This window comes from Ranitomeya variabilis, chromosome 1, assembly GCF_051348905.1.
Source record: "Ranitomeya variabilis isolate aRanVar5 chromosome 1, aRanVar5.hap1, whole genome shotgun sequence".
In the NCBI taxonomy this organism is placed as follows: Eukaryota; Metazoa; Chordata; class Amphibia; order Anura; family Dendrobatidae; genus Ranitomeya; species Ranitomeya variabilis.
The window spans coordinates 42,198,080-42,225,757 of NC_135232.1; the positions used below are offsets into that span (position 1 = coordinate 42,198,080).

At 46.4% G+C, this 27,678-nt stretch overlaps 1 protein-coding gene across 6 annotated transcripts in view; it reads right to left on the bottom strand.

The window, feature by feature from the left end:
• WDR7 (WD repeat domain 7) overlaps positions 1-27,678 on the bottom strand; it is a 383,582-nt gene that overhangs the window by 316,561 nt on the left and 39,343 nt on the right. For 2 of the 6 annotated variants that reach the window (XM_077282585.1, XM_077282573.1), the window contains exons 10-14: positions 26,683-26,808; positions 14,614-14,755; positions 13,094-13,342; positions 12,400-12,620; positions 1,874-2,069 (exon numbers count right to left, since the gene is read on the bottom strand). In XM_077282585.1, coding sequence (XP_077138700.1) covers positions 1,874-2,069; positions 12,400-12,620; positions 13,094-13,342; positions 14,614-14,755; positions 26,683-26,808 — 934 coding nt within the window. Of the gene's footprint in view, positions 1-1,873; positions 2,070-12,399; positions 12,621-13,093; positions 13,343-14,613; positions 14,756-26,682; positions 26,812-27,678 lie in introns of all 6 variants that reach the window. The other 4 variants (XM_077282579.1, XM_077282564.1, XM_077282600.1 and 1 more) reach the window with 2 other exon arrangements.

The following is a 27,678-nucleotide window of genomic DNA, read 5'->3' on the forward strand; positions in this document are numbered from 1 at the left end:
CACCCCTCCTACATGTGGCCATACCTGGTACTGCAGTATAGCACCTCTCCTACATGTGGCCATACCTGGTACTGCAGTATAGCACCTCTCCTACATGTGGCCATACCTGGTACTGCAGTATAGCACCTTTCCTACATGTGGCCATACCTGGTACTGCAGTATAGCACCTCTCCTACATGTGGCCATACCTGGTACTGCAGTATAGCACCTCTCCTACATGTGGCCATACCTGGTACTGCAGTATAGCACCTCTCCTACATGTGGCCATACCTGGTACTGCAGTATAGCACCTCTCCTACATGTGGCCATACCTGGTACTGCAGTATAGCACCTCTCCTACATGTGGCCATACCTGGTACTGCAGTATAGCACCTCTCCTACATGTGGCTATACCTGGTACTGCAGTATAGCACCTCTCCTACATGTGGCCATATCTGGTACTGCAGTATAGCACCCCTCCTACATGTGGTCACTGGTACCGCAGCTCAGCCAAATTTATACATGTGATAACTATAAAAATCTAGAAATAGCTAAAAGCCTGACAAATATCCTGCAATAGCCACGAGTATATTCTGTGCACGGCTAGATGCAATCGTTAATCCCCAGCCGTATTATTGCCTCTCTGGTCCATCAATGAGGTCTTTGGTGTCATTAGCTGCAGGTATTAAGAAAATAAACAGCCTGAGGGCAGTAAGACTGGAGACGATGTCTGCCGGGGTACAAGTACGGGGGGGATCACAGCCATCCAGTGCAGCCCGGCAGCACATACACAGGGGGATCCATGCTGGGAGATAGAAGCAGTCCAGCTCCATAGAAGAAACTGAGCATCATCCCAAAACTGAACGATCAGTAGCAGATCAGCAGCCGCTCCGCAATGCGGCACACGACCTTTTATTTCTATATGAAAGGTACCCGGCCCCCTGTATCATTATTCTATCCCACCCAATTATCACCTATACACATGTACGATGGCTTGGAATAGGACCATTGGGACCTCCACCGATTATAGGAATGGGGGGGGGGCACAAAGTCTCCTGTGTGCATGGACTTGTAGTGCACATACACAACCACTGCTCCATTCACTTCTAAGGGACTGACGGACACAGCCAGGCACCATCTTTTGCACCTGATTGGTGGGAGTCATGGGATAGGGCACCTAAAGTGCACCTTACGGGACCACCGCTCCTAACAGTGTCTAAGGGACTAACGGAGATAGCCAAACATCATCTCCACGTACGTTCGCTGACTGCTGGGACCCTCAATGATCAAGTGATCAGTGATCCCGACGGGCCACCAAGCAAATGCCCTTTGGTGGCAGTCTGTATACATTAGGCCCCAAATCACCTGGTAAAGACCAGAGCTACACATATTAACCTCTCCACAGCTCTAGACCACCAAGGAAATTAACCCCTTTCCTGTGTAGATCACCTTCAATAGATGATGACCCCGTTCTTCTTTATAAGTTCACCAGGGATACAGAGATATTAACTCCTTGCGTACCTCTTTTGGTACAGATCACAAAGGATGCACATATTACCACCCAGTGTCCTCTTTCCGGAGCAGAATTCACATCTACACTGCTCAGTGCTGCTGTATAATTTCCTCCATGTGCTGTGAATGGCAGAGATCATAGCAGCTAGTCTTCTCCCCCCAGCTCAGAGTCAATTGCTAATCAAGAGCCTGAGGGGGTAAAAACTGGTGAAAATGCTGGATGCAAGACATATAATGGCCAAAAACAATGGTAGTCCTCATGTATACACACAGGACGGCTTATTCTGACAGCTATTTTAACCCCATACCTTCCCGAGAGATGTTAGCGTTTATACTAGAAAACACACACCGCCTGACTCGTATTTTGTGGAAATGAACTTACCGGTATCCATCTGCCAGACGTAGACAGAGCCGTCTGAGCAGCCGACCACCAGATAGTCGTCCGACGGTCTCCACTTTATGACTTGGATGGGAAAGAGGTGGCGGGAGGCCAGCATGATGCATTTTCTCTCTCTCAGACTCAGGAGGCCGACGGAGTGATCACTGGCCACCGAGCAGATGCAATGCTGCACTCGTGTCTGCAATGGAGAGAGCAAAGGAGACGTCACTGGGTGTTTGTGTGCCGCGACATCAAAACATCATAGTGGGTATGGTGCAGGCTCGGCTCCTGAGCCCGCTCCATCCATCTGCACCAGACATTTATGGCAGATGCCAGGAAGGTGTTAAACTCCTGACAGCCTGTAGCCACCACAAGCGCAGCTTAAATGCCACTACTGAGATAGGAGGGTCTGTCCCTTTAACCATTTCATGACCAGGATAGCCACATTTTCAGACATTGTACATTTTAACAACTCATTTTCTCATTTGGATATTTAAATTTTTGCCTCTTTTTTTCGTGATACGTAGGACTTAATTTGTATGTGTCTATTTTCTGATATAGTGTGAAAATAAGAAGCCAAAAAATTTACTCGTATTTCCTTTTTTTTCCATTTCTTATTTTTCTCGACCCCAAAGGACCGTCAAAAACATTTGAAATTGTGTTCCCCTTTCTGTAGAAATCACTTTGATGTTTCACATACAGTGGGGAATATAAGTATTTTATACACTGCGGATTATGCAAGTTTCAATGGAGAGGTCTGTAATTTGTATCACCTGTGAGAGACAGAATCTAAAAAGAAAAACCAGAAAATCACATTGTAGGATTGCTACATAGCTAATTTGCATGTTATTGCACGAAATTAGTATTTAATCGCCTACCAAACCAGAAAGAATTCTGACTCTCGCAGACCTGTTAGTTTTTCTTTAAGAAGCCTCCTACTCTGCACTCATTACCTGTATTAATTGCACCTGTTTGAACTCGTTACCCCAACTTTCCACCATGGCCAAGACCAAAGAGTTGTCTGAGGACACGAGAGACCTGCACAAGGCTGAGATGGACTACAGGACAATAGGCAAGCAGCATGGTGAGAAGGAAACAACTGTTGGCACAATTATTAGAAAACAGAAGAAACACAAGATGACTGTCAATCTTCCTCAGTCTGGGGCTCCATACAAGATCTCGCCTCGCGGGGTAAGGATGATTCTGAGAAATGTCAGAAATCAGCCCAGAACTACATGGGAGGACCTGGTCAATGACCTGAGGAGAGCTGGGGCCAAAGTCTCAAGCATTACCATTGGTAACACACTACACCGTCATGGATTCAAATCCCGCAGGGCACACAAGGTTTGTTTGAAGTTCAACAATGACCATCAGGAGGCATGGGGGGAAGGTCACGTGGTCACATGAAGCCAAAACAAAACTTTCTGGATTTTCTGGAATTTTTTTTTTTTTTAAGATTCTCTCACAGGTGACGTGTACCTACAGACCTCTCCATTATTTGTTGGTGGAAAAATTGCAACATCGGCAGTGTATCAAATACTTATTTTCCCCATTGTATTTTTCATTGAGGGCATGGTTAGAAACGGAGATTTAGACTAATAGTGTTTTATTTTTATTTTTTCTATTTTTGTTTCATTTATTTCACACACTATGCTTCCCCCACAAGGTCTTAAAAGATCTTGGGGGAGATGGGAAGTATTTTAACATATTAATACATTCTTTAGATTGACAGATTTCCCCTGTAACTAGGGCTAGTATCTTACCCCAGTTACAGAGGAATTACAGCATTTTACCCATACAGCAGAACTCCGTAAAAGAAGGTGGCTTCAGCATCCAATGATTACAACTTGCATTATTATGGCATCACAAGAACAGGAACAGCAGTAGCTGTTGCCATAATAAAGCAAGTTAATCATTACTGGATGCTGAAGCCACCTTCTTTTAGTTGGATTTTGCTTGGGGAAAAAAGGATCACCCCACATTTAGCATTTGTGCATCTACATGGTATTGAAGCTTGATGCCGTCTCAACACCACTATTGTTTGCATAGCAGAGCTGATTGGGTCCCCTAGGACACAGTACCTCCTGCACCCTGTGATCACATGTTCACCGAGTTCGGAGAAGGAAGCAATGTCAGTGCTGCCTAATCTTTTTACACAAGTGCTAGTTCAGTGCCGTTTATAAAGAAATCATCGAAAAGGTAAACATAGTAATAGACCATGTCTATCTTCTCTCTGGGAAGTCTGGCTGTATCTGACAACTTGCTCCTCACTCCAACAGCTGCATGATAGCTGCTGATGTTTTAGAATGTCAGTGAAGGGGAAAATGTCGACGACGCAGACATTCATAAAGCCTATGGGCAGGCCAAGTAGTTAATAATGGTGGCATTTGTAGTTAGCTCTCTCTAGTGGTGGCTGCAGGGAGTCGGAAAATGTGGCTTTTTAAACTATGCCTAAGTAGGGGATTGGATCTCTGCATTAGAAAAAAAAAAAACCTAGCCCCACGTCAACTGTACTGCAGTACAGTGGCTGATAGCAGAGAACAAAAACAGGTCATTAAAGAATGATTGTTCCTTCCAATTTCTATTGTCGATTCATTCTTGGGTTCATTAGTTTCCAACGAATGTAAATTACGCCACGACTTAATGATACATAATGTATTATATTATTGAACGGAACAAAAAAAAAAATTAGCCTCTTGCTAAATATTCTCTATTGATTTAGTCCAATATTAATGAATTTAATCTTTTATATGTTGCATTATTGCTGTCATATTAATTTTCTTGCAGACGGACCTTTACAGGAACGGCGTCGTATTCTGCACCCGCCGCCCATTACTCTAGTGGGTGCGGGGCGGCCAGTGGGATGCATTACCCATGTGACGGATGACATCTCGGGGGTTATTTCTCTTTATGGCCAGGAAGGATGAAAAGAATCGTGGCAGGCGAGGAAACGATTCGTCTTGTGACACACCGCAATCTATAACAACCAATTAACTGAAGCTTCTTACTTTTAATTAGATGCCATTTAGGGCAATTATTATAAAGAGAAAAAAAATAATAATAGACAATAATTGAGATAATCAAAACGAGATGCCGCCGACTGCATTATCCTGGGCTGTGGTTTCAGTGATGGATACCAGAAGAGATGGCGGCGGTTTGCCGTTAATTAATGGAGAGTAGACGACGCAGGAGTGGGCTTCCTTCTAGGAGGAGGAGGAGGAGCGGATAAGGTAGAATTACAGGAATGAGGCGCAGGTGAATTAGGCAGGTATTGCAACCTAAGGCTCTGTTATCATGCTAGGCATGCTGGGAGTTGGAGTTTCTTAACCGCTTAAGTGGCGCACAGACAATCCAGAGCTCCCTGCACTTTAATTACAGGAGACAGTTAATGTGGTCACATAGTGAAGTCTGCTTCCTGCTCCAGAACCAAGTTCCCTATGGTCACCACCATTCCTGGTGGGGCAAAGGGCTGCACTTTTTTTTTATTTTAGTGGCACTTCACCTTGTTTTGTGAGGGATAGGGTTGGATAATGTTTTGCATCAGTTCCGGGTTGCATAAGTGCTGCACAATTGAATATAAGGCATGTAGCGCAAGTGGTGGACTTTATCCTAATGTCAGAGTCGGCGTGACTATGACATTGGCCACAACAGTGGTCTCTGGCCGCATCACGGGAGCAGGAGAACCAACGCTCACTTGGCTCTTCTTTTGATTAGCCGGCCCGGCGTGACATCATTGTTGTGGCGTGACACATATGTGGTCTATCCAAGAAGGCTAATCGAAAGAAGAATCGGGAATGAAGGCAGGTAAGAGGCGGTAACACCGTAGCTCCCATGCCGTGGACACTGACGACTGTCATGGCCACCGATTTACAACAACTCTACCTAATATCTCATTACAGTGCTCATGTAGACTCGAGGCTCTAACATTTCATGACCAGGCAAGTTTTTGCCTTCCCTTCTTCCAAAAACCCAGAACTTTTCTTTTTAATCTTTTTGTTGACTTAGCTGTATGAGGACATGTTTTTTTTTGCGGGATGACGAGTTGTCTTGAATGACACCATTCATTTTTCTATATAGTGTAGTGAAAAATGGAGAAAAATTCTCAAGGGGAGAAATGGTGAAAAAAACAAACACCACACAATTCCAACATTCTTTTTGGGGGTTTCGATGTTGCATTGAGGCATTTCTGACTGTGTTCGAAAGGGTGGCAGAGCGGGAGAAGCTGCCACCGGAGCAGTGGGCGGAGGTGCTTGCACCCTATTTAACTGGTGAACCCCGAAAAGCTTATTAAGACCCTGGCCTTACACGTTACACAAGAGTATGCCAAGCTAAAAACTTAGATATTGGCATGCTCAGGAGTGACTACGGCTGTTAGAGCTCAAAGGGCCCATCACTGGGCGTTTTTCGGTGACAAACGTCATCACTCCCAAAAGTTCTACCTACTACATCTGGTGCAGAAGTGGTTGCAGTCGGAGTCGTCCACCACAGCCCGGATAGTCGAGCATTCCACCTCAAGTGGACCAGTTTTAAAAATCGTCCCCACTCGACCTTCTCCGATTTTGCTGAAAATTTATAAGGATGTACATGTATGTTTGAAAAGAGGTTCTGTAAATTTTTAGGGCCAGATCTCAAATACATTGGGCACCGTTGACCTTTCACTGGAGGTTCCACCAAGCCTGCGGCTTCAGCTAAGAGGATTTTGCAAACTTTGGCACATAGCCATTAGAGTTCTATACTGGCTATGATGCTGAAATTTGGCATACTAGCTCAACTTTTGCTGCTAAATACGATAAAATTATTACCGGCTATGACAAAACAATATTTCGGCCGCAATTTTGTGTCAAAGTAGCTTGAAAAACGCGTCGCATAAAATTTATGCCAAACTTTGCCCATATATAACTCAAGACCAAAAACCAATAGTAACTGGTGCTTTGCCCTGTACACCAAAAACCTACATGACTTTGCATTGTTGCAATATCACGGTCAAAGCATATGTATTTGTGGAAATATTCACACCCACATATGATGAAAAACTTAAAAAAACGAATTTTACCTATTTTTAGGTCAAATTTCTCAAAAAGGGTACCCCTAAAATATATTAATTCTGATATCATTAGAAAGAGCACATTTTTCTCTACAAGGATCATTGGGGTTTTTTTTTGGAGTCTCTCAGTTTAAGAAATGAAAAATGCCACTGAACATGGTGTTATTTATTAATACGCAATGAATGGTAACTGCACTATTCAAACCCTTGCATTGGTCCATGGTGGTTATACCACAAGCAATTCCCTAAGAATTGGTATTATAATCCTATTAAGAATTGTAATAATGCTGTCTTTCGAGAATTGGCAGCCCCATCGCCTAGGAGCCATGGCCGATAGCCGTGCAAGGCGAGCCTCGGGCGGTCTCTTTATCGCAGGTTCCGAAGCCTGAGGGTGGGTGTCTTTGCCTAGGATCCCAAGCCTAATATTGGGTATCTTTTGTTGGTTCCCAAGCCATAGTGTTCAGTCTAAGTGGTCCGGAATTGTTGCTGAATTTGCATTGATGTTTGGTGTACAGGGCAAAGCACCAGTTACTATTGGTTTTTGGTCTTGAGTTATATATGGGCAAAGTTTGGCATAAATTTTATGCGACACGATTTTCAAGCTACTTTGACACAAAATTGTGGCCGAAATATTGCTTTGTCATAGCCGGTAATAATTTTATCGTGTTTAGCAGCAAAAGTTGAGCAAGTATGCCAAATTTCAGCATCATAGCCAGTATAGAACTCTAATGGCTATGTGCCAAAGTTTGCAAAATCCTCTTAGCTGAAGCCGCAGGCTTGGTGGAACCTCCAGTGAAAGGTCAACAGTGCCCAATGTATTTGAGATCTGGCCCTAAAAATTTACAGAACCTCTTTTCAAACATACATGTACATCCTTATAAATTTTCAGCAAAATCGGAGAAGGTCGAGTGGGGACCACTGGTGCACTTGATGTGGAATGACCCTATAGACAGATTTATTCACTCCTTTCCTAGGCCAGTGCCGTCCGTTGTCCAATGTCCCATCAGACAGATAGCCTGCAGCATGAGGAGGCGCTGTTCATATTATGGCTATCCAGCCTGCAGTGTCGACCATCAGTCCGGTGAGGGGCTACAAGCATGTCCCGTAACAATAAATTGGGTACTGGTGTCAGGACTCTTGGACTCGAGGACTTTGGTGACCCTGATAAGGGCTCCATTCCTCCACCAGTTAATCCCCGAAAAAATCATGGGCGCCCGCTGTATTCACAGGGACGCCAAGGACTACCTTGTTGCTAGAGTGTCTCTAAACATGAACTGTGGCACTGAGTTCCATGAGGTCGGAGTAGTTCAAAACCTGCTACACACAGTAATAATTGGGCAGGATTTTAGTTTGTTCTGTGACTTCTACCGAAAGGTGGGGGCACCAAGTTACTGAGATAGGAGCCAGGTCTAACATGAAGAATCCCCAGCTGTCGGATAATGGACTTGCTGGCGAAGAGGACGAGGCAGTGACCCATGAGGCCCAGATTCCTGAGTTTGGAGGTTTCTGGGGGGACTGCTCAAATGGAGGACCTTACATTAAAAGGGGCATGGGACAGTGTTACTCTGATAAATGGGGTTGCCCAAGAGCTGGTGGCCGACACCAGATTTCCACATTTCGCAGTTACTAAACTGAGAGGTGAAGTATTAGAGCAGCTGTTAGTACCGGGACCCTATAGGCATAGGGTACTAGACTTGGCCCATTCTCATGTCTTGAGTGAGCATAAGGGCTTGGGCAAAACCCAGGAGCGGATATTTCAATGGTTCCACTGGCACGGGTGTCACCGAGAGATTGTCCTGTCCTACCTGTCCGCTAACTGCTCCCATTTCCCACTTCCGTAATCTCCTAGTGCCGTTGCCCATTATAGAGGTCCCATTTGACCAGATTGCCATGGACCTTGTCGGGCCCCTAGTTAAATCAGCCAGAGGGCACCAATATATCCTCATGGTGGACTATGCAACACGGTACCCGGAGGCAGTACCACTAAGATACTCTTCCGCTAGGACAGAATCAGGACAGGTGATGCTGATCTTGAAAGAGAGTCTCTTTAAAGCACAAGAGGTCCAGGCAAGGGACTATGGAGCGGCCTCCAAACGCAGGGCAGCGGGGTACTCGGATCCGGGTCTCTCGGTTCTGAGGATGTCACGGTGGCCCGACCCGGTCCGTGGTCCTGCTAAGGGGCGCCCAATAAAAGGTGTAGGTGGTGGTGTAGGTCGCAGTAAATAACGAGGACACAGGGTTGCAGTCTCTTTACCTCTTTACTGAAGGCTTCGGCATCCGCAATCCAGAGCACTGCTAACAGGGCTGGCTGAGACCGGAAGGTCCGAAGGCACATCCAGAGATCCCTTTGCAGGTGGAAATCAGTTGCCTAACTACTAGCGCCTGGGTGTTGTAGTACTTCCCTGCTGAGCACCACAGGATAGTCCTCACAACTGTCGTGTATGTTTCTGTTCTTTCTCTCCGTCCCCCAGATGATATGGATAGGATGCACCCGTATGACGGGGTAGGCCTGGAGTTATTTTATAGGGACCCTAGAGACGCCCCTCTCCCACAGTTGCCTCCGTTGTCTTCATTAGGTGATTAAGGTGAGACAGCCAACCTAAAATTAACTGCCCTGCCGTTGGTTTGAAGTAATGCGTAGAGCTCAATACTTCCTCGGCGTTCCGGCCACGCGCCTCAGTAGGATGTTGCCAATCTCGGGGCACGACTCCTACTGGTTCTATCGCCTTTGTAGTGTGATCTCGTTTCTCCCTTCTCCACAATATTCTTCGCTTCGTGTCCTTTCTTAAGATGCCGCCGCAATGAAGTGCAGGCGCGGTTCCGTAACGATCTGTCCTTTCGCTAGGCCACTGCCAGGATCCCACCCCTGACAGGGACCCCCCTGAATCTTCCCAAGCAACCTCTCCTCTCACTAGATGTTACCTGGGTAAAACCCAGTCAGCTTCTTCCTAACTTCCTATCCAACCCCCAGTTTTACCAGAGTGTGAGGAGTGGCCTAATACATAGAACCCTTTTCTCCCCCTGGTGGCCGGAGTGTGAAGTGTATTGGTGTCTGTAATACCTGGTCAGGTGAACTCCTTCAGTGCCATCAGACGTACCATCACTCCCCTTAGTGGCGGAGCGTCAGTACTGCAACGACCAGGACTCTGGGGCGCTGCAACTACAATCAGTCGGCAAGGCAGAGACAGTATTGCCCTGGAGACAGAAAGTTGGTGTTGATCCCCACGGGTGAAAATAACATTTCTGGCCAAGTACTAAGGGCCATATGAGGTGGTCGAAAAGGTAAGCAAAGTCAACTAGAAGATCAACCAGCCAGGGAGAAGAAAGCCGTACCGAGTGTACCACATCAACCGATTTAAAACATGGCGAAACAGAAAACACGCCTCACCTGGTACATGATCAACGATAAATTGTCGGCTATTTTAATGGACAAAGTTGGCAAATTCGAGAAAATATGGCTCCCCTGGGCAGAATACACCAACCATACCCCTTTTGCCACACCGGTACTCTACCTAACTAACAACATCCAGTCGGATTCAGAATAACCTACCATACCCCTCAGACGCTATACACCCCTTCACTCGGGCTCCCCTCCCCTACTCCCCTTCCCCTTACTTTGGTTAGGTTGTATGATTGCATGTCAGTTAACCACATGCACTATTGTTCAGATTGTATGTAAAGACTTATTCTGATTTTTTTTTGATTACCTTAATTATCTCTTATATGTAAACCGAAAACTTTCAATAAAAATTTATTGTTTAAAAAAAAAAAAAAAAAAAAACATGGCGAAACAGAACTGGTGGAAACTACGTGCCTGGGCACCAATCCTGAGGCCAAGGTCGAGAACATCACAGTGGCAGAGACACTGTCACCGGCCCAGAAACAACAGTGCTGAGAACCACTTCTGTGGAACCATGACCTGTTTTCAGAGTTGCCAGGACGTACGCAGGTTGTTGAACATGAAATCCTGATGGAACCACGTGTACAGATGAACCAAAGGCCGTATAGAATCCTGACGATTGCCGGGAGGTGATTTCGAAGGAGGGGAGGAAACTGTTGAGCCTGGGCGTCATCGAGAAGTCAAAGACTCCTTGGTCCAGCCCCATTGTTCTCGTGCCAAAGCGTTATGGACAGTGGCATTATTGCAACGACGACCACAGGAAATTAAACGAGGTGTTTAAATTTGATGCATATTCGATGCCCCGCGTCAGATCTCAGTGAGGCTAGGGTTAGCCAGATACATCACCATCTTGGACTTATCCGACAATAAAGGAAAGTTGGACCTTTGTTCCAATGTGTTTCCCGAGAGGTCAGATCCCTGCAGCAACACGCAATGTGCCATTTGCTTTGTTTTATTTTCCATTAAGCCAAAAAAGACGTGTTTATGTTAATGATCCTGCCCTGGTTCATGGCTGTATCTAAATAAACCAGTGGAAAATTTTAAGAGACAGCGTTCCACTATGAGCAGCCAAGTGAACCGATCTACCAAGCCATGTAAAAGACTAAAGGTCTCATACCTCTGTTCCCTTCTCATAGATATTGCCTCTTTTTACAGCTGTCGTAATGGATTTGTGTAATTACTCCCTGGCTAAACTAACACAAATCTGCTACTACTAAAAAAACTGCTCTGCTGTTCTGATATTCATTGGACATTGCCTGATCTGCTGCCCAGCATGTGAAACACAATCCCTCTAAAGACATGAATTGGGAGCAGAGGCAATAGCAGACATGTAATATGTGTCACCGTGGACAGAAGGAGGAGAAGGGAGATAACAACATGTTCAAGGTACAAGACATCATACAATCAAGAGATAAGTCCCTGGAGCAAGGTTATAGACACTACATTAGTAAGTGATGCACTATAATTAGAGGACATCACGATATCTTGTTGTTTCCAAATGGTAAAGCTTTTTTGCTTGTTTTTTGGTATTTTTCACCTTCACCGCATTCTTTTAATTTACACCTTTTTAAAAATTGTATTTATAAGTGCTTGCCATTGTGGGTGGGGTGTGAAGTTTTCAGATGTTTTCAACAGATTCATTAATTGCGATTTTTTAAAAAGTCCAAAAGTTTTTGTGCAAATTTTCTCCAGCTCCCACTGAACCCCTGGAGTGATTTTATGTATACTCGTAAATTTTGCCAACGTTTTAGCTAAACCAGCATCTTTTTTGTTGTTGCTCTAAATAGATGCAAAAAAAAGGACAAAAAAGCTGAGCATTTTATACTTTGTAAAAGAAACTGATGAATCATGTGCGCCATTTTGAAGAATTTGATGCACAAAATGTTAAGTAATATCCCCCCAAAAAATACTAAAAAAAAAAAAAAAAAAAAAAATATACACATCATGAATTGGGTGCTATGTAACGAACTAGAGCAAAAGAAACACAAACAATCACGACTGCACTGAACTGTGAATCATCGTCTTAGGGTGTCGCTGGCAGAGACCCAGCAATACTGGGCATTTTCCAATTCATGGGATACTTACACTGCAGTTGTCTGGTGGGACGAGCAGTTGTGTGATTTCTCCCCCGTGGACGCAGAAGATATGCTTCATCTCTCCTGAGAAAATGTCCCAGACAATTACGGAGAAGTCGACCCCTCCTGATATGAGATAGCGCTGGTCATAGCGCGAGGACACTTGGTGGGGATACAGCAAGCAGGTCACCTTGTTTCGATGACCCCGTAAAGTCCTGTGAGGCGGCCAACCTAAGAAATCGGACGGAAAAGCAAAAAAAAAGTAATTTCTATTACCAGAATACGCAAAGGTGGCGACATAATGGAACGGATGGATAAACAACATTCCGACATCGCAAGGTCACAGACCAAGGCTATGTGGGGTTGTGGCTTGGAATTTCCTTGCTCCATCGCTCCTGCTCATAAATGGAGAGATTCCCATAATGGAATCCAAGAAGTAACATTTCTCCTTGCAGAGTGACATGTCAAGCCCGACATGCCAAGGTGAGGAGACTTTTAGGATTGCTACTTCCTATACAATATATAGAGTTCTGGTTCTCCTTCCCCTCTGAAGAGACAATTTCCAATAACGGAGGCACATTAGGGAGTTGCTATAAATGCAATTCCCCAACATACAAACATGGCTTGTATACATCAAGGCTGGACCCATGCTGTAATCGTACGTCTCGTGCACATAATCACTGATGATTCGGAGATTTCCTGACCTCTCCGCAGCATGTGTTCTCCTTGCAGTAGCTGAACGATGGCAGTCTGCGTGGCCGGGACGATAATTATGCTCCCATCTTCCCGCCCGCACACCAGACGCCCGTGAGATGGGATGTAGACGCTGGCGGTCACTTTCAGAGGTTCGGTACTGTTTGGCATCACGCTGAGCTGATCGATAATGCCAGCAGGACGGGGCGCCAGCTTGTCAAAGGCTTCTTGGAGCGACGTGGTCGTGGTGATTTTCAACCCTGTGATATTGTAAGATCAGAAACAAGAATTAGTGTAAGAAAAGAAAATATAAAGACGCGTAACAATGTACTACGTAAGTACAGGATATATTCAGTATCAGTATGTGAGCACTACGTCCTGCGGTAGATATGGCGCTTAGTGCAGCGCCATACTACAGGGTAACCCTGGGGGAAGCCACACTTCTAGGGAATAATAGCCAGAATATGGCATCTGATGAAGAAGGTGAATGAATCTAGAGGGGTGAATTCACACACTGCAGGTTTTACTGCAAAAAAATTCAAGTAATAAGGGTAATAACACCCCGTTTACGGCATTTTTGTAACAAACTATACAGAAGTTTAAATTACAAAGTCTGGATGGTGGAGCGCCATTTATGCATGGTTGTCCAATAAAGGGAAAGCACAAAAACAATGGGCACCCCTTAAATGATATTTAAAGAGAGTTGAAGGAAAGGAACTGCATGAAATTTTAGTTTGAAAAAAACAACTCACTTGTTACTGAGGAGCAATCACTTGCCATCTTGCCATAAACGTGTCTGTTTTATTACCCGGTGTGAATACCGCTGTTCTCCCGAGTCCGGTGATGTTTTTCGTTTGTTCCTGTTCCTCTCCGTTCCCGAGATACAGACCTCTTTTCAATTTACATAAATCTAGCCTTATTACCAAGTGGGTGTATTCCTCGCAAAAAGTAAAAAAAAACACCCACTTGGCTAACAAGACTAGGATTACATACAGGGAAGTGAAGGCCGGAACAGAGAGGAGCAGGAACAAAAGAAAACAGGAGAAGAGCAGCATTCAGAACAGATAAAAAGAATGACTTATTTTTGGCAAGTGACAGGTGGTCTTTAAATCCTCCGCTGCTTCAGTGCCCACATACTGACTGTTCCCCGTACATGCCAGCATTACTGACTGTGGACATAAAGCGTCATCGCAGCAAGAACGTACACAGAGTCTCGGGGTAAACACGAGAATGTCAGCACCCATGGGGAGCGGGATTTAACATAACACCGGGGTAATGTTTGCTTTAAAACGTGTCCTGACACTAATTTAATCTCTTCCACTCCCGGAAACCCCCTTTAAAAATAAATATTGTGGCTCCGATCTCTTCCACATTGGGAGGGTAAAGTCATGACCACAAGGATCGGTAGATCCCGCACTCGTCCTGGCGGGTATTAGTAAGTCTTGACTTCACCGGACACCGATGAGTGAGTGTAGTCACAATATCCCTTTAACACTGCATGTTAAATCATCTTGTCGGCTTAGGCCTTCACCTTCGACGTTGTCTTGTTGCTCGAGTTCATCGGGGACGCTCCAGATACAAAGTCTCCCTGAAGAGTCGCCCTGGATCAGAAGTTTATGGAAAGATACTCGGCGTCCATAGAAGAACCTCGTAACCGGAGGGCAGATTAGCATCTGTGGGAGAGAGAGGGATCTGAGTTATTACCGGTAACTTAAAAGGGCCGAGCCATTAGTTTGCCATTACTGTGACATGCAGCACATCAACATAAAAGCTGCAGCCAATCACTGGCTTTAGCATCGATTCAAGCACGATTGGCTGCAGGGGTGACAAGGATTCATGTGACGTCATTACTAGTTTGGTGGTCACATTTGCTGCTATAAAAAAAAAATCTTGGACAATCCCTTTAAATGATAGAATTCTGACTATCTGCAGGCACCACTAGGGGGAGCCGAGTGCACATGGATTTAAAGAGCTAGTATTAGACTTAATGAGAATTTTATGCGGTGAGCTCCCCCTAGTGGTGACAGTACTAAAATATATTTGCACAATTAACTGCAGAGTGTGTTTCGTTCACCAGGGGCCACACAGTAGTACGAAACCAGCGCCAAATTTTAGGTCAGTCTAGACTACCACTAGGCTTGCACCAACAGAAACACATGTCTACACATTTCATTAGGAGCTAAATTGCAAAGTTGTTCGTTATTAGAAGCACTTACCAAATAAGATAACCCCTTTAAGGCATATATAAATACATTAGAACGGTTTTCCAACGGGGCATGGTTTGTCGAGCATGTGAGAGGCCCTATAGTAGGAGAGTTCCGGGGATATCAGCCACTGGGCCCCTGTCATCCTGAATTCCGGCAATATGACTCCTCACAGCTACCCAAGCTCACCGGCAAACATCTGTGGAGGAATCATGGCTGGAAGAGCAGCAAAAAAGCACCAGGATGCTGCAGCTGGTGCAGGCAGGGAATCCCACAATGGCACCGACGCGCGCTAAGCAGGTACAAGGGCGGTGAAGATCAGCTGCTTCAAGCGCAGCAATGAAATTAGCTGCATTCGACCAGAACCCCGGGCAAAAGGGCACCCTCCCCTGATGAGGCACACATACAGCCTGTTGAATCCCGCAGACATGACCAGCAGATCCTGACCTTGTTGTCTAAAACAGAAGACCTGGAGAACAGACTCAGGAGGAATAATAGAAAACAGAGGGTAATAATCCTACTGAGAATTTTGAAAAATGGCTGTGCTCTGGCGCAGAGCCCTTATCTCCGCTCTTTGCTATGGAAAGAACACAGGGTAGCCACCAGGCCGCTACCACCAGGGGCTCCTCCATGTCTAGTCCTAATCAAGCGGCTTCATTATAAATGACAGAGATGCTATCCTCAAGGCTGGACAACTCCCGCAATGGCCAAAAAATGTTCTTCTTCCCAGATTATTGTATCGAGGTCTCAAAACAGAGGGGCGCCATTCCTGGATGTAAAGACTACGCTACCTCCATACTTTTCCCAGAGTGGTCGTTCTGGGAGGGACATCCATTTTTGAGAATCCTAAGGCGGTACTCAGCTGGATTGACTTAAAAGAGTAGAGGGTCTGTCAAAACCTGCAATTCTGACCTCTTACTCGCTAGAGCTTTGTGCCATCGGAGACTATCCGACTGAATGTCGGAATTACATTTTATAAGAGTTTACCCAACATCATCATGTCCACTATCCCTATATCGGCAGGTTCCCAAGGAATGTTCATTTTTCTTTTTTCAGGCTGTTCGTCCGCTCTATGCGCAGTTGCAGGATGACTGCTGCCTTCTCCGATCTGCCCCTATCAGATGGAACTGTATTTTCATGTTTGTATGTCTTTTGGGCATTCTTGTCTTTATAATGTGCTGAACAGCTCTGAACTCAATATAGGTGTAATAATAATATTAGCAAATTCCTCCAATTATAAATGTAGCATAATTCTCCTGATAACCTATGTCACTTACCTCATGTTCAGGGCATTGTAGTAGATTAAATAGCCATGGTTACCACCATTCATATAGTGACAGTCAGTTGTTAGTGGTCATAACTAAGGATACCTAAGCTACGGCAATGCTCTGCACATGGGGTAAGCGACATTTAAGAAGTGTTCGTGTTTTAGTTCACAGATCTATTCCCTTTGAATTCATCTCCTCCAAGATAGATAGAAGTGGTAGATTCATAGACATTCGTTGTCAAGTTTTCGCTAAGGCATTAGTATTAATAACGGCTATCACCCTACCCCTGCTCTCCACAGTACTGCACCACCCTACATCTCCTACCTTCTCCGGCTATCACCCTACCCCTGCTCTCCACAGTACTGCACCACCCTACATCTCATCCCTTCTCCGGCTATCACCCTACCCCTGCTCTCCACAGTACTGCACCACCCTACATCTCATCCCTTCTCCGGCTATCACCCTACCCCTGCTCTTCACAGTACTGCACCACCCTACATGTCCTCCCTTCTCAGGCTATCACCTTAACCCTGCTCTCCACAGTACTGCACCACACTACATATCCTCCCTTCTCCGGCTATCACCCTACCCCTGCTCTCCACAGTACTGCACCACACTACATCTCCTCCCTTCTCCGGCTATCACCCTAACCCTGCTCTCCACAGTACTGCAGCACACTACATATCCTCCCTTCTCCGGCTATCACCCTACCCCTGCTCTCCACAGTACTGCACTACACTACATCTCCACCTTCTCCTGCTATCACCCTAACCCTGCTCTCCACAGTACTGCACCACACTACATCTCCTCCCTTCTCCGGCTATCACCCTACCCCTGCTCTCCACCGTACTGCACCACACTACATCTCCACCTTCTCCGGCTATCACCCTACCCCTGCTCTCCACAGTACTGCACCACACTACATCTCCTCCCTTCTCCGGCTATCACCCTACCCCTGTTCTCCACAGTACTGCACCACACTACATTGCCTCCCTTCTCCAGCTATCACCCTACCCCTGCTCTCCACAGTACTGCACCACACTACATCTCCTCCCTTCTCCGGCTATCACCCTAACCCTGCTCTCCACAGTACTGCACCACACTACATCTCCTCCCTTCTCCAGCTATCACCCTACCCCTGCTCTCCACAGTACTGCACCACACTACATCTCCTCCCTTCTCCGGCTATCACCCTACCCCTGCTCTCCACAGTACTGCACTAAACTACATCTCCTCCCTTCTCAGGCTATCACCCTACCCCTGATCTCCACAGTACTGCACCACCCTTCATCTCCTCCCTTCTCCTTCTATCACCCTACCCCTGCTCTCCACAGTACTGCACCACCCTACATCTCCTCCCTTCTCTGGCTATCACCCTACCTCTGCTCTCCACAGTACTGCACCACACTACATCTCCTCCCTTCTCTGGCTATCACCATGCCCCTGCTCTCCACAGTACTGCACCACACTACATCTCCTCCCTTCTCTGGCTATCACCCTACCCCTGCTCTCCACAGTACTGCACCACACTACATCTCCTCCCTTCTCCAGCTATCACCCTACCCCTGCTCTCCACAGTACTGCACCACACTACATCTCCTCCCTTCTCCTATCACCCTACCCCTGCTCTCCACAGTACTGCACCACACTACATCTCCTCCCTTCTCTGGCTATCACCCTAACCCTGCTCTCCACAGTACTGCACCACACTACATCTCCTCCCTTCTCTGGCTATCACCCTACCCCTGCTCTCCACAGTACTACACCACCCTACATCTCCTCCCTTCTCCTTCTATCACCCTACCCCTGCTCTCCACAGTACTGAACTACACTACATCTCCTCCCTTCTCTGGCTATCACCCTACCCCTGCTCTCCACAGTACTGCACCACACTACATCTCCTCCCTTCTCTGGCTATCACCCTAACCCTGCTCTCCACAGTACTGCACCACACTACATCTCCTCCCTTCTCCTATCACCCTACCCCTGCTCTGCACAGTACTGCACCACCCTACATCTCCTCCCTTCTCCTTCTATCACCCTACCCCTGCTCTCCACAGTACTGAACTACACTACATCTCATCCCTTCTCCGGCTATCACCCTACCCCTGCTCTTCACAGTACTGCACCTCCCTACATGTCCTCCCTTCTCAGGCTATCACCTTAACCCTGCTCTCCACAGTACTGCACCACACTACATATCCTCCCTTCTCCGGCTATCACCCTACCCCTGCTCTCCACAGTACTGCACCACACTACACTACATCTCCTCCCTTCTCCGGCTATCACCCTAACCCTGCTCTCCACAGTACTGCAGCACACTACATATCCTCCCTTCTCCGGCTATCACCCTAACCCTGCTCTCCACAGTACTGCAGCACACTACATATCCTCCCTTCTCCGGCTATCACCCTACCCCTGCTCTCCACAGTACTGCACTACACTACATCTCCACCTTCTCCTGCTATCACCCTAACCCTGCTCTCCACAGTACTGCACCACACTACATCTCCTCCCTTCTCCGGCTATCACCCTAACCCTGCTCTCCACAGTACTGCACCACACTACATCTCCACCTTCTCCGGCTATCACCCTACCCCTGCTCTCCACAGTACTGCACCACACTACATCTCCTCCCTTCTCCGGCTATCACCCTACCCCTGTTCTCCACAGTACTGCACCACACTACATTGCCTCCCTTCTCCAGCTATCACCCTACCCCTGCTCTCCACAGTACTGCACCACACTACATCTCCTCCCTTCTCCGGCTATCACCCTAACCCTGCTCTCCACAGTACTGCACCACACTACATCTCCTCCCTTCTCCAGCTATCACCCTACCCCTGCTCTCCACAGTACTGCACCACACTACATCTCCTCCCTTCTCCGGCTATCACCCTACCCCTGCTCTCCACAGTACTGCACTAAACTACATCTCCTCCCTTCTCCGGCTATCACCCTACCCCTGCTCTCCACAGTACTGCACCACCCTACATCTCCTCCCTTCTCCTTCTATCACCCTACCCCTGCTCTCCACAGTACTGCACCACCCTACATCTCCTCCCTTCTCTGGCTATCACCCTACCCCTGCTCTCCACAGTACTGCACCACCCTACATCTCATCCCTTCTCCGGCTATCACCCTACCCCTGCTCTCCACAGTACTGCACCACCCTACATCTCATCCCTTCTCCGGCTATCACCCTACCCCTGCTCTCCACAGTACTGCACCACCCTACATCTCATCCCTTCTCCGGCTATCACCCTACCCCTGCTCTTCACAGTACTGCACCACCCTACATGTCCTCCCTTCTCAGGCTATCACCTTAACCCTGCTCTCCACAGTACTGCACCACACTACATATCCTCCCTTCTCCGGCTATCACCCTACCCCTGCTCTCCAAAGTACTGCACCACACTACATCTCCACCTTCTCCGGCTATCACCCTACCCCTGTTCTCCACAGTACTGCACCACACTACATCTCCTCCCTTCTCTGGCTATCACCCTGCCCCTGCTCTCCACAGTACTGCACCACACTACATCTCCTCCCTTCTCTGGCTATCACCCTACCCCTGCTCTCCACAGTACTGCACCACACTACATCTCCTCCCTTCTCCAGCTATCACCCTACCCCTGCTCTCCACAGTACTGCACCACACTACATCTCCTCCCTTCTCCGGCTATCACCCTACCCCTGCTCTCCACAGTACTGCACTAAACTACATCTCCTCCCTTCTCCGGCTATCACCCTACTCCTGCTCTCCACAGTACTGCACCACCCTACATCTCCTCCCTTCTCCTTCTATCACCCTACCCCTGCTCTCCACAGTACTGCACCACCCTACATCTCCTCCCTTCTCTGGCTATCACCCTACCCCTGCTCTCCACAGTACTGCACCACCCTACATCTCCTCCCTTCTCCTTCTATCACCCTACCCCTGCTCTCCACAGTACTGCACCACACTACATCTCCTCCCTTCTCCTTCTATCACCCTACCCCTGCTCTCCACAGTACTGCACCACCCTACATCTCCTCCCTTCTCCTTCTATCACCCTACCCCTGCTCTCCACAGTACTGCACCACACTACATCTCCTCCCTTCTCCTATCACCCTACCCCTGCTCTCCACAGTACTGCACCACACTACATCTCCTCCCTTCTCTGGCTATCACCCTAACCCTGCTCTCCACAGTACTGCACCACACTACATCTCCTCCCTTCTCTGGCTATCACCCTACCCCTGCTCTCCACGGTACTGCACCACCCTACATCTCCTCCCTTCTCCTTCTATCACCCTACCCCTGCTCTCCACAGTACTGAACTACACTACATCTCCTCCCTTCTCTGGCTATCACCCTACCCCTGCTCTCCACAGTACTGCACCACACTACATCTCCTCCCTTCTCTGGCTATCACCCTAACCCTGCTCTCCACAGTACTGCACCACACTACATCTCCTCCCTTCTCTGGCTATCACCCTACCCCTGCTCTCCACAGTACTGCACCACACTACATCTCCTCCCTTCTCTGGCTATCACCCTACCCCTGCTAACCACAGTACTGCACTACGCTACATCTCCTCCCTTCTCCTTCTATCACCCTACCCCTGCTCTCCACAGTACTGCACTACACTACATCTCCTCCCTTCTCCTTCTATCACCCTACCCCTGCTCTCCACAGTACTGCACTACACTACATCTCCTCCCTTCTCCAGCTATCACCATACCCATGACCACCATTCAGTTAATAAAGACTAACATTATCTATATTCCGAACATCCTTCTTCCATCTGCAGGACTTCTCTCATGCTGCACCAAATTCTCTGGAATGCACTACAGAAGACAATCCAGTTAATACCAGTATCCATATTTTTAAATTCACTTTTCTCAGATAAAATTTCCACTAAATCTGGTCTCTTCCATCATCTGCTTCCACACCCTCCACATATATAGATACCGGCTGGGTCACGTAGCTTTCCCCATATACACTCATTTATTACAAAGATGGCTGGTCCATACAACACAAGCATATTTTACTTTTGTGCCCTCCACCACCACTATACCTCCATTTAGTCATAAGTTTGTGTCCCTCACCCTTATTATAATGTCCAATATTGATTGCACATGAATTCTAAAGTGATGTGGAATATGCAGGCGTTATAGAAATAAAATTTATTTTTTTTTAGCAAAATTTCTACACTCGGCTCCTTATAATAGAGCTGTGGAAGTCTCCATGAGCGCAGCAGTCCCGCTTGCTATGAATACATGGCTGCGCTGCTGCCCCCTGCTGGTATTATTCCCTCGCATTGTTTACCAGTAAAAGATGCTCGTTTCTTTCATGTCCTTCAATTATCTGCATTCTTGTTTATGAACAATATACCGATCGCTGTGTAAAATTTGCAAATGGTCTCCAAAAAGTCATTATGGTAGAGACAATGAAAAGGCGCAGAATGAAACACATCCTGCATATAATTGCGCATTGTTAGGAGGGAGCGAGGAGCTGCTGGAAAACAAAGAGGCGGGAGGGATCTGAATAACGGCAATTAAGTTGTTTCAGAAGAAATTGGTTGGCATTTAGGATGGCGCACTGAATTCTGCGGCTGCCTGGCGCTCTAATGAAGACGTTAACTTACTAATCAATGGGATATACTTATCACACAGCTACAGAGCTGATAGGAAGCCCAGTATAAAGACCACCTGCGGCTTCCTGACCGCCACCGATGCCTAAAATTAATAAAAAACACAGAGCAGGCTCCATTACTTGCCAACAAAGACACGTTTTACAATACAAATATACACAAAGTGACAACAAGTTGGCGGATTATTACAGCGACCTCCGGCTGTGCATTCACTATATTCCTGTAAGCAGCTGCTGAGATTACAAATACGCCATCACCACTGCAGGATAAAGTGGGCAAAAGTTTACGAACTTTCTGAAAAAACTTCTAAAGTCTACAGGCACTTCATCTCTATTGCTATTATCCCTTTAACAGCCAATAGAGTGCATCTGCCAAAATGTCATGTCATGTGTGCGTACATGAGGAGTAACTTTCTGGCCATGAAATTACACATTTCACACATTTTCACCAGTTTTCTCTAAATTATTTTTTATAGCAAACATATATAAGCAGCAGCTGCAGCACTGAGCAGTGTAGATGCAAATCCATCTATGGAGTTGTAAGGTTTGTGAGCAGCGTAGATGCGAATCCAGCTCTGAAGTGGTAAGGTTTGTGAGCAGTGTAGATGCGAATCCAGCTGTGGAGTGGTAAGGTTTGTGAGCAGTGTAGATGCGAATCCAGCTGTGGAGTGGTAAGGTTTGTGAGCAGTGTAGATGCGAATCCAGCTGTGGAGTGGTAAGGTTTGTGAGCAGCATAGATGCGAATCCAGCTGTGGAGTGGTAAGGTTTGTGAGCAGCGTAGATGCGAATCCGGCTCTGGAGTGGTAAGGTTTGTGAGCAGCGTAGATGCGAATCCAGCTCTGGAGTGGTAAGGTTTGTGCACACGTTGTGTCACAAAACCTGAAGGATTACCTAGTGCTATCTAAGTGAATGAAATTACTGAAATCTCATGCACACGTTGCTTATTTTTTATTTGCAGATTTTAAATAATTTTTTGCACTTGCAAGTTTCATCCATGTTAATAAGTGTGGAAAAATCTGCAGTAAAAACACCTGCTTATACTATAGTTTTACTGAAACAACAGTGACCATTTAAGAGGTCCTTTTCCACAGCGCCATGTTTTTAAAGGTGCTATAGAATAAACCTTCGACAGAAGTCCCATTCTGCCCTGTAGAAAGTGCTCACCAGTCTTTAACAGACATGCGCCTGCTCCAAGGGGGTCTAAAACAAGGACGATATCCTTTCGGGAGCTGCATGGGATGTCAGGATACTTTGCACATGCCCAAACATTTACATGGGCCTTACTAATCGTACCAGGGAATATGTCACAGATATCGCTGCAGGCAGGGACCTTCAGGATCCATCTTCAAAGAAAACCATTCCAATACAATTTAGACATAGTCATCACTTTGACCCTAAGGGTTTTATAGTACGAGGCATAGACAAAATATATTGTGGTTTCGGAGGGGCGAGTCATTGTCCTCTCTTATGTATAGTGGTTTTTATTATTCGGAGGGGCGAGTCATTGTCCTCTCTTATTTATAGTGGTTTTTATTATTCGCATAGATCGATATTTTGGTAATTTATCCATCCTCATGTCTGTTGGCTCCAAATATTGTGTATCGGAAGAAAACGACAGAAGTCTTTTTATGCACTTTATTCTCGCTATACCCATCTAACCTATGTATCCGGTTGAGTCCATGTCTCTACATGGATGTGTGTTTTTCACCTTTGTATGTAGTAATCACCATGTACTGTATGTTATTTTCTTGGGTTTCATTGCACTGCGGAATATTCTACGTTACATGATATACTCTTAGTATACACATTCACAGTGTTATTCTCCTGATTCATCTCCACCATGGCTTCACAGTCTAATGGTTCTAGTCGCTCTGGATATGTGGACATCATTTTCACGTTCTATTTCTTCACTGCTAGTGCGCCCATCCACGGTGTTGTAATCTCACTTATGTGCTCGTAGTGGTGAGGCATGCGCACTTTAGGTTGACTTCTGGAGGGGGGGCCGGGTGGCAGGCAACACAGCCGGTATTCGACCGGAAAACTTTAAAAATCCATGTATACAAGAGACTTAATCCCTTGAGAAAGCGGGCCGGCGAAACACGTCAGTGAAGCAGCCATCATATGTGGCACTGTGGCTGTGTGTCCCAGGGGTAAGATTTATACTTGCATTTACTGAAGTCCACATGTACCGTGGTTCAGCACCAGCACCTTTGCATCTCATGCATTGTACTTGATTGGAAGTCCGCTGTACCAGGGCGTTTTCTCATAAATTGCACTTGCACTTTATAGCCTGCTCCCCATAAAGAGGCAATTTTCTGAAAGTTCAGGGCTCGTTGGGTGTTCCCCTTTCCCTGCCGCAATGTTCTAACCTACATCTAATGTGTTAGCTGTCCTATATTGTCATCCGATTTCACCATCGCGTCATTATACGACCTGCTTTTTGTGACACACGTATTTGTGAAGCTGCAAGTTCAGGGCTCGGTGGGTGTTCCCCTTTCCCCTGCCGCAATGTTCTAGCCTACATATAATGTGTTAGTTGTCCTATATATTGACAACTGATTTCAACAACGCATCATTATAAAAGACATGCTTTTTGTGACACACATATTTGTGAATCTGCAAGTTTGGGGCTCGGTGGGTGTTCCCCTTTCCCCTGCCGCCATGTTCTAGCCTACATATAATGTGTTAGTTGTCCTATATATTGGCAGCTGATTTCACCAGTGTGTCATTCTGAAAAGACCTGCTTTTTGTGACACACGTATTTGTGAAGCTGCAAGTTCAGGGCTTGGTGGGTGTTCCCCTTTCCCCTGCTGCAATGTTCTAGCCTACATATAATGCGTTAGTTGTCCTATATATTGGCAGCTGATTTCACCAGTGTGTCATTTTGAAAAGACACGTATTTGTGAGGCTGCAAGTTCAGGGCTCGGTGGGTGTTCCCCTTTCCCCTGCTGCAATGTTCTAGCCTACATATAATGTGTTAGTTGTCCTATATATTGGCAGCTGATTTCACCAATGTATCATTATAAAAGACCTGCTTTTTGTGACACACGTATTTGTGAAGCTGCAAGTTCAGGGCTCGGTGAGTGTTCCCCTTTCCCAGCTGCAATGTTCTAATCTACAGCTCCTCCTCACTACGGCTACTTTCACACTAGCGTCGTGCCGATGCAACGACGCTAGCGTTGAAAGCGCCGCACAACGGGGGCAGCGGATGCAGTTTTTCAACGCATCCGTTGCCCCATTGTGAGTTGCGGGGAGGTGGGGGCGGAGTTCCGGCCGCGCATGCGCGGTCAGAAATGGCGGACACGACGCAGCAAAAAACGTTACATGTAACGTTTTTTGCTGCCGACGGTCCGCCACAACACGACGCAACCGTCGCATGACGGTTGCGACGTGTGTCAATGCGTCGCAATGTGTCACTAATGTTAGTCTATGGGGAAAAAATGCATCCTGCAGACGACTTTGCAGGATGCGTTTTTTCCCCTAAACGACGCATTGCGACGTATTCCAAACAACGCTAGTGTGAAAGTAGCCTACCTTTGCCACTCTGACATCGTTGAGTAAGCAGTGGTTTTTCTGAGAAGATGAACCTCAGTAGTCCGTTTAGATACACATATCTTCTCTGTTCTCAAATGTTTGTGCCGTGCTCAGCTTAGCGAGAAGCTGGTTACACATGGGTTCTCTTTGTAGTCTGTAACTGTGGAGGATCTGCTGCATCTTTCCCACAGCTCTACATAGGAGCTGCATACACCAAACGGTAGTTTATTTGTTTGTTTATTATTTGAGGTTGAAATAATTAGCAAATTTACCTAATGTAGTGAAAATGGTTGCAAGAGATTTACATAGCGGTTCGTCGAAGCAAATTCTATTACTGTTGGTATAAAATCGGGTGACGATCTTTGTCGGACGTAGAAATGTTGAGTTATATTTAAGGGGGTAACTAAAGGATAAAAATGATTAAAAAAAAAACTCAGTGGTTAAAATAAAAAGTAGTAACCATCGCCCTCACTAATCCCTCACCGTCCAGTTCTGACTCTTACCAGGTCCTAGCCGGTCTCTACTTCCTGAAAGAGGCTTGCTCAGCCAATCATTGATTGAGGCGGGTCTTTGCTTCAGGAACTGATTGGCTGAGCACGTATTCCAGACAGGAAATGAGACAGCACCAGATGGTACTGGTTAAGTGTCAGAATGGGATCAAGGAGGGCAAGTATTTATTTTTTAAAAGGGGATTACAGTCAAATTAAAAAAAAGGAACACATAAAATATCTACTAAACAGTCCCTTTAATTTTAGAACCCAAGTGAATGCTGTGCCGTGTAAGCATGCAAAATTAGGAGCAGTTCAGGGGTGCAGAAGTAATAAGAAAGTGCAGAAAGGCTCAAAGTTTTATATTGCATGCAGGCCCGGAAAACCCTACACACCAAGCCATATTAGCCACAGCACATCACACCGTCATTAACCCTCTATGGCACACAGAGAAAACCAACTCTTACATGAGACTCAGCCGGGAAAACGTGGAGTAAAGTCCTTGGCGTGTATAACTCTAAGACTCCGGGGTCAGAGAAGTGGTCACATTCTGGGATTTCCACAACGGCTTCCAAATCAAACCTCTCCAGCGCCTGCTTATACCACAAAACCACACGTAATGAATCCCATTATCAAGAACCGGGCTGGACCACAGTTTATAAAACAAAATGAATAGAGATGCACTGCTGGGTGAGATATCAGATGGACGGCGGAATTCATAACCTTTGTCTTCCTTTTCCTGAATTCCTCTAGGCAGGATAATGACCAAACCAAAGCTTGACCCGACTCTGATGTGGTCATATATCAGTTTGGATTATGGTTCACCAGAGAAGCCCAAAAGACCTCACTGATGGATCACTGGTAACTCATTCTGGGGTCCGATACATAAAGGCTACAGAAGCAAAACGCTCCAAAATTTTTTATGAAATCCTCCTGTGAAAATGGCTACTAGCCAAATACAAATGCATTATAGAGAACACAGTGCACAAATATATGAAGGGACAGAAAAGAGATCTTTCTAATGAGCTGTTTACACCTAGACTGGCGACGGCGACAAGGGGGCACCCTCTATGTCTAGCGGAAAGAAGGTTTCATCATCACAGACAAACTCAAGCAGTGAAAGTACAGAGGCTTTACCGCACGAGCAGCCAGAGTACGGAGGCTTTACCGCACAAGCAGCCAGAGTACGGAGGCTTTACCGCACGAGCAGCCAGATTATGGAGGCTTTACCGCACAAGCAGCCAGATTATGGAGGCTTTACCGAACGAGCAGCCAGAGTACGGAGGCTTTACCGCACGAGCAGCCAGAGTGCAGATGCTTTACTGCACGAGCAGCCAGAGTACGGAGGCTTTACCGCACGAGCAGCCAGAGTGCAGATGCTTTACTGCACGAGCAGCCAGAGTACGGAGGCTTTACCGCACAAGCAGCCAGAGTACGGAGGCTTTACCGCACAAGCAGCCAGC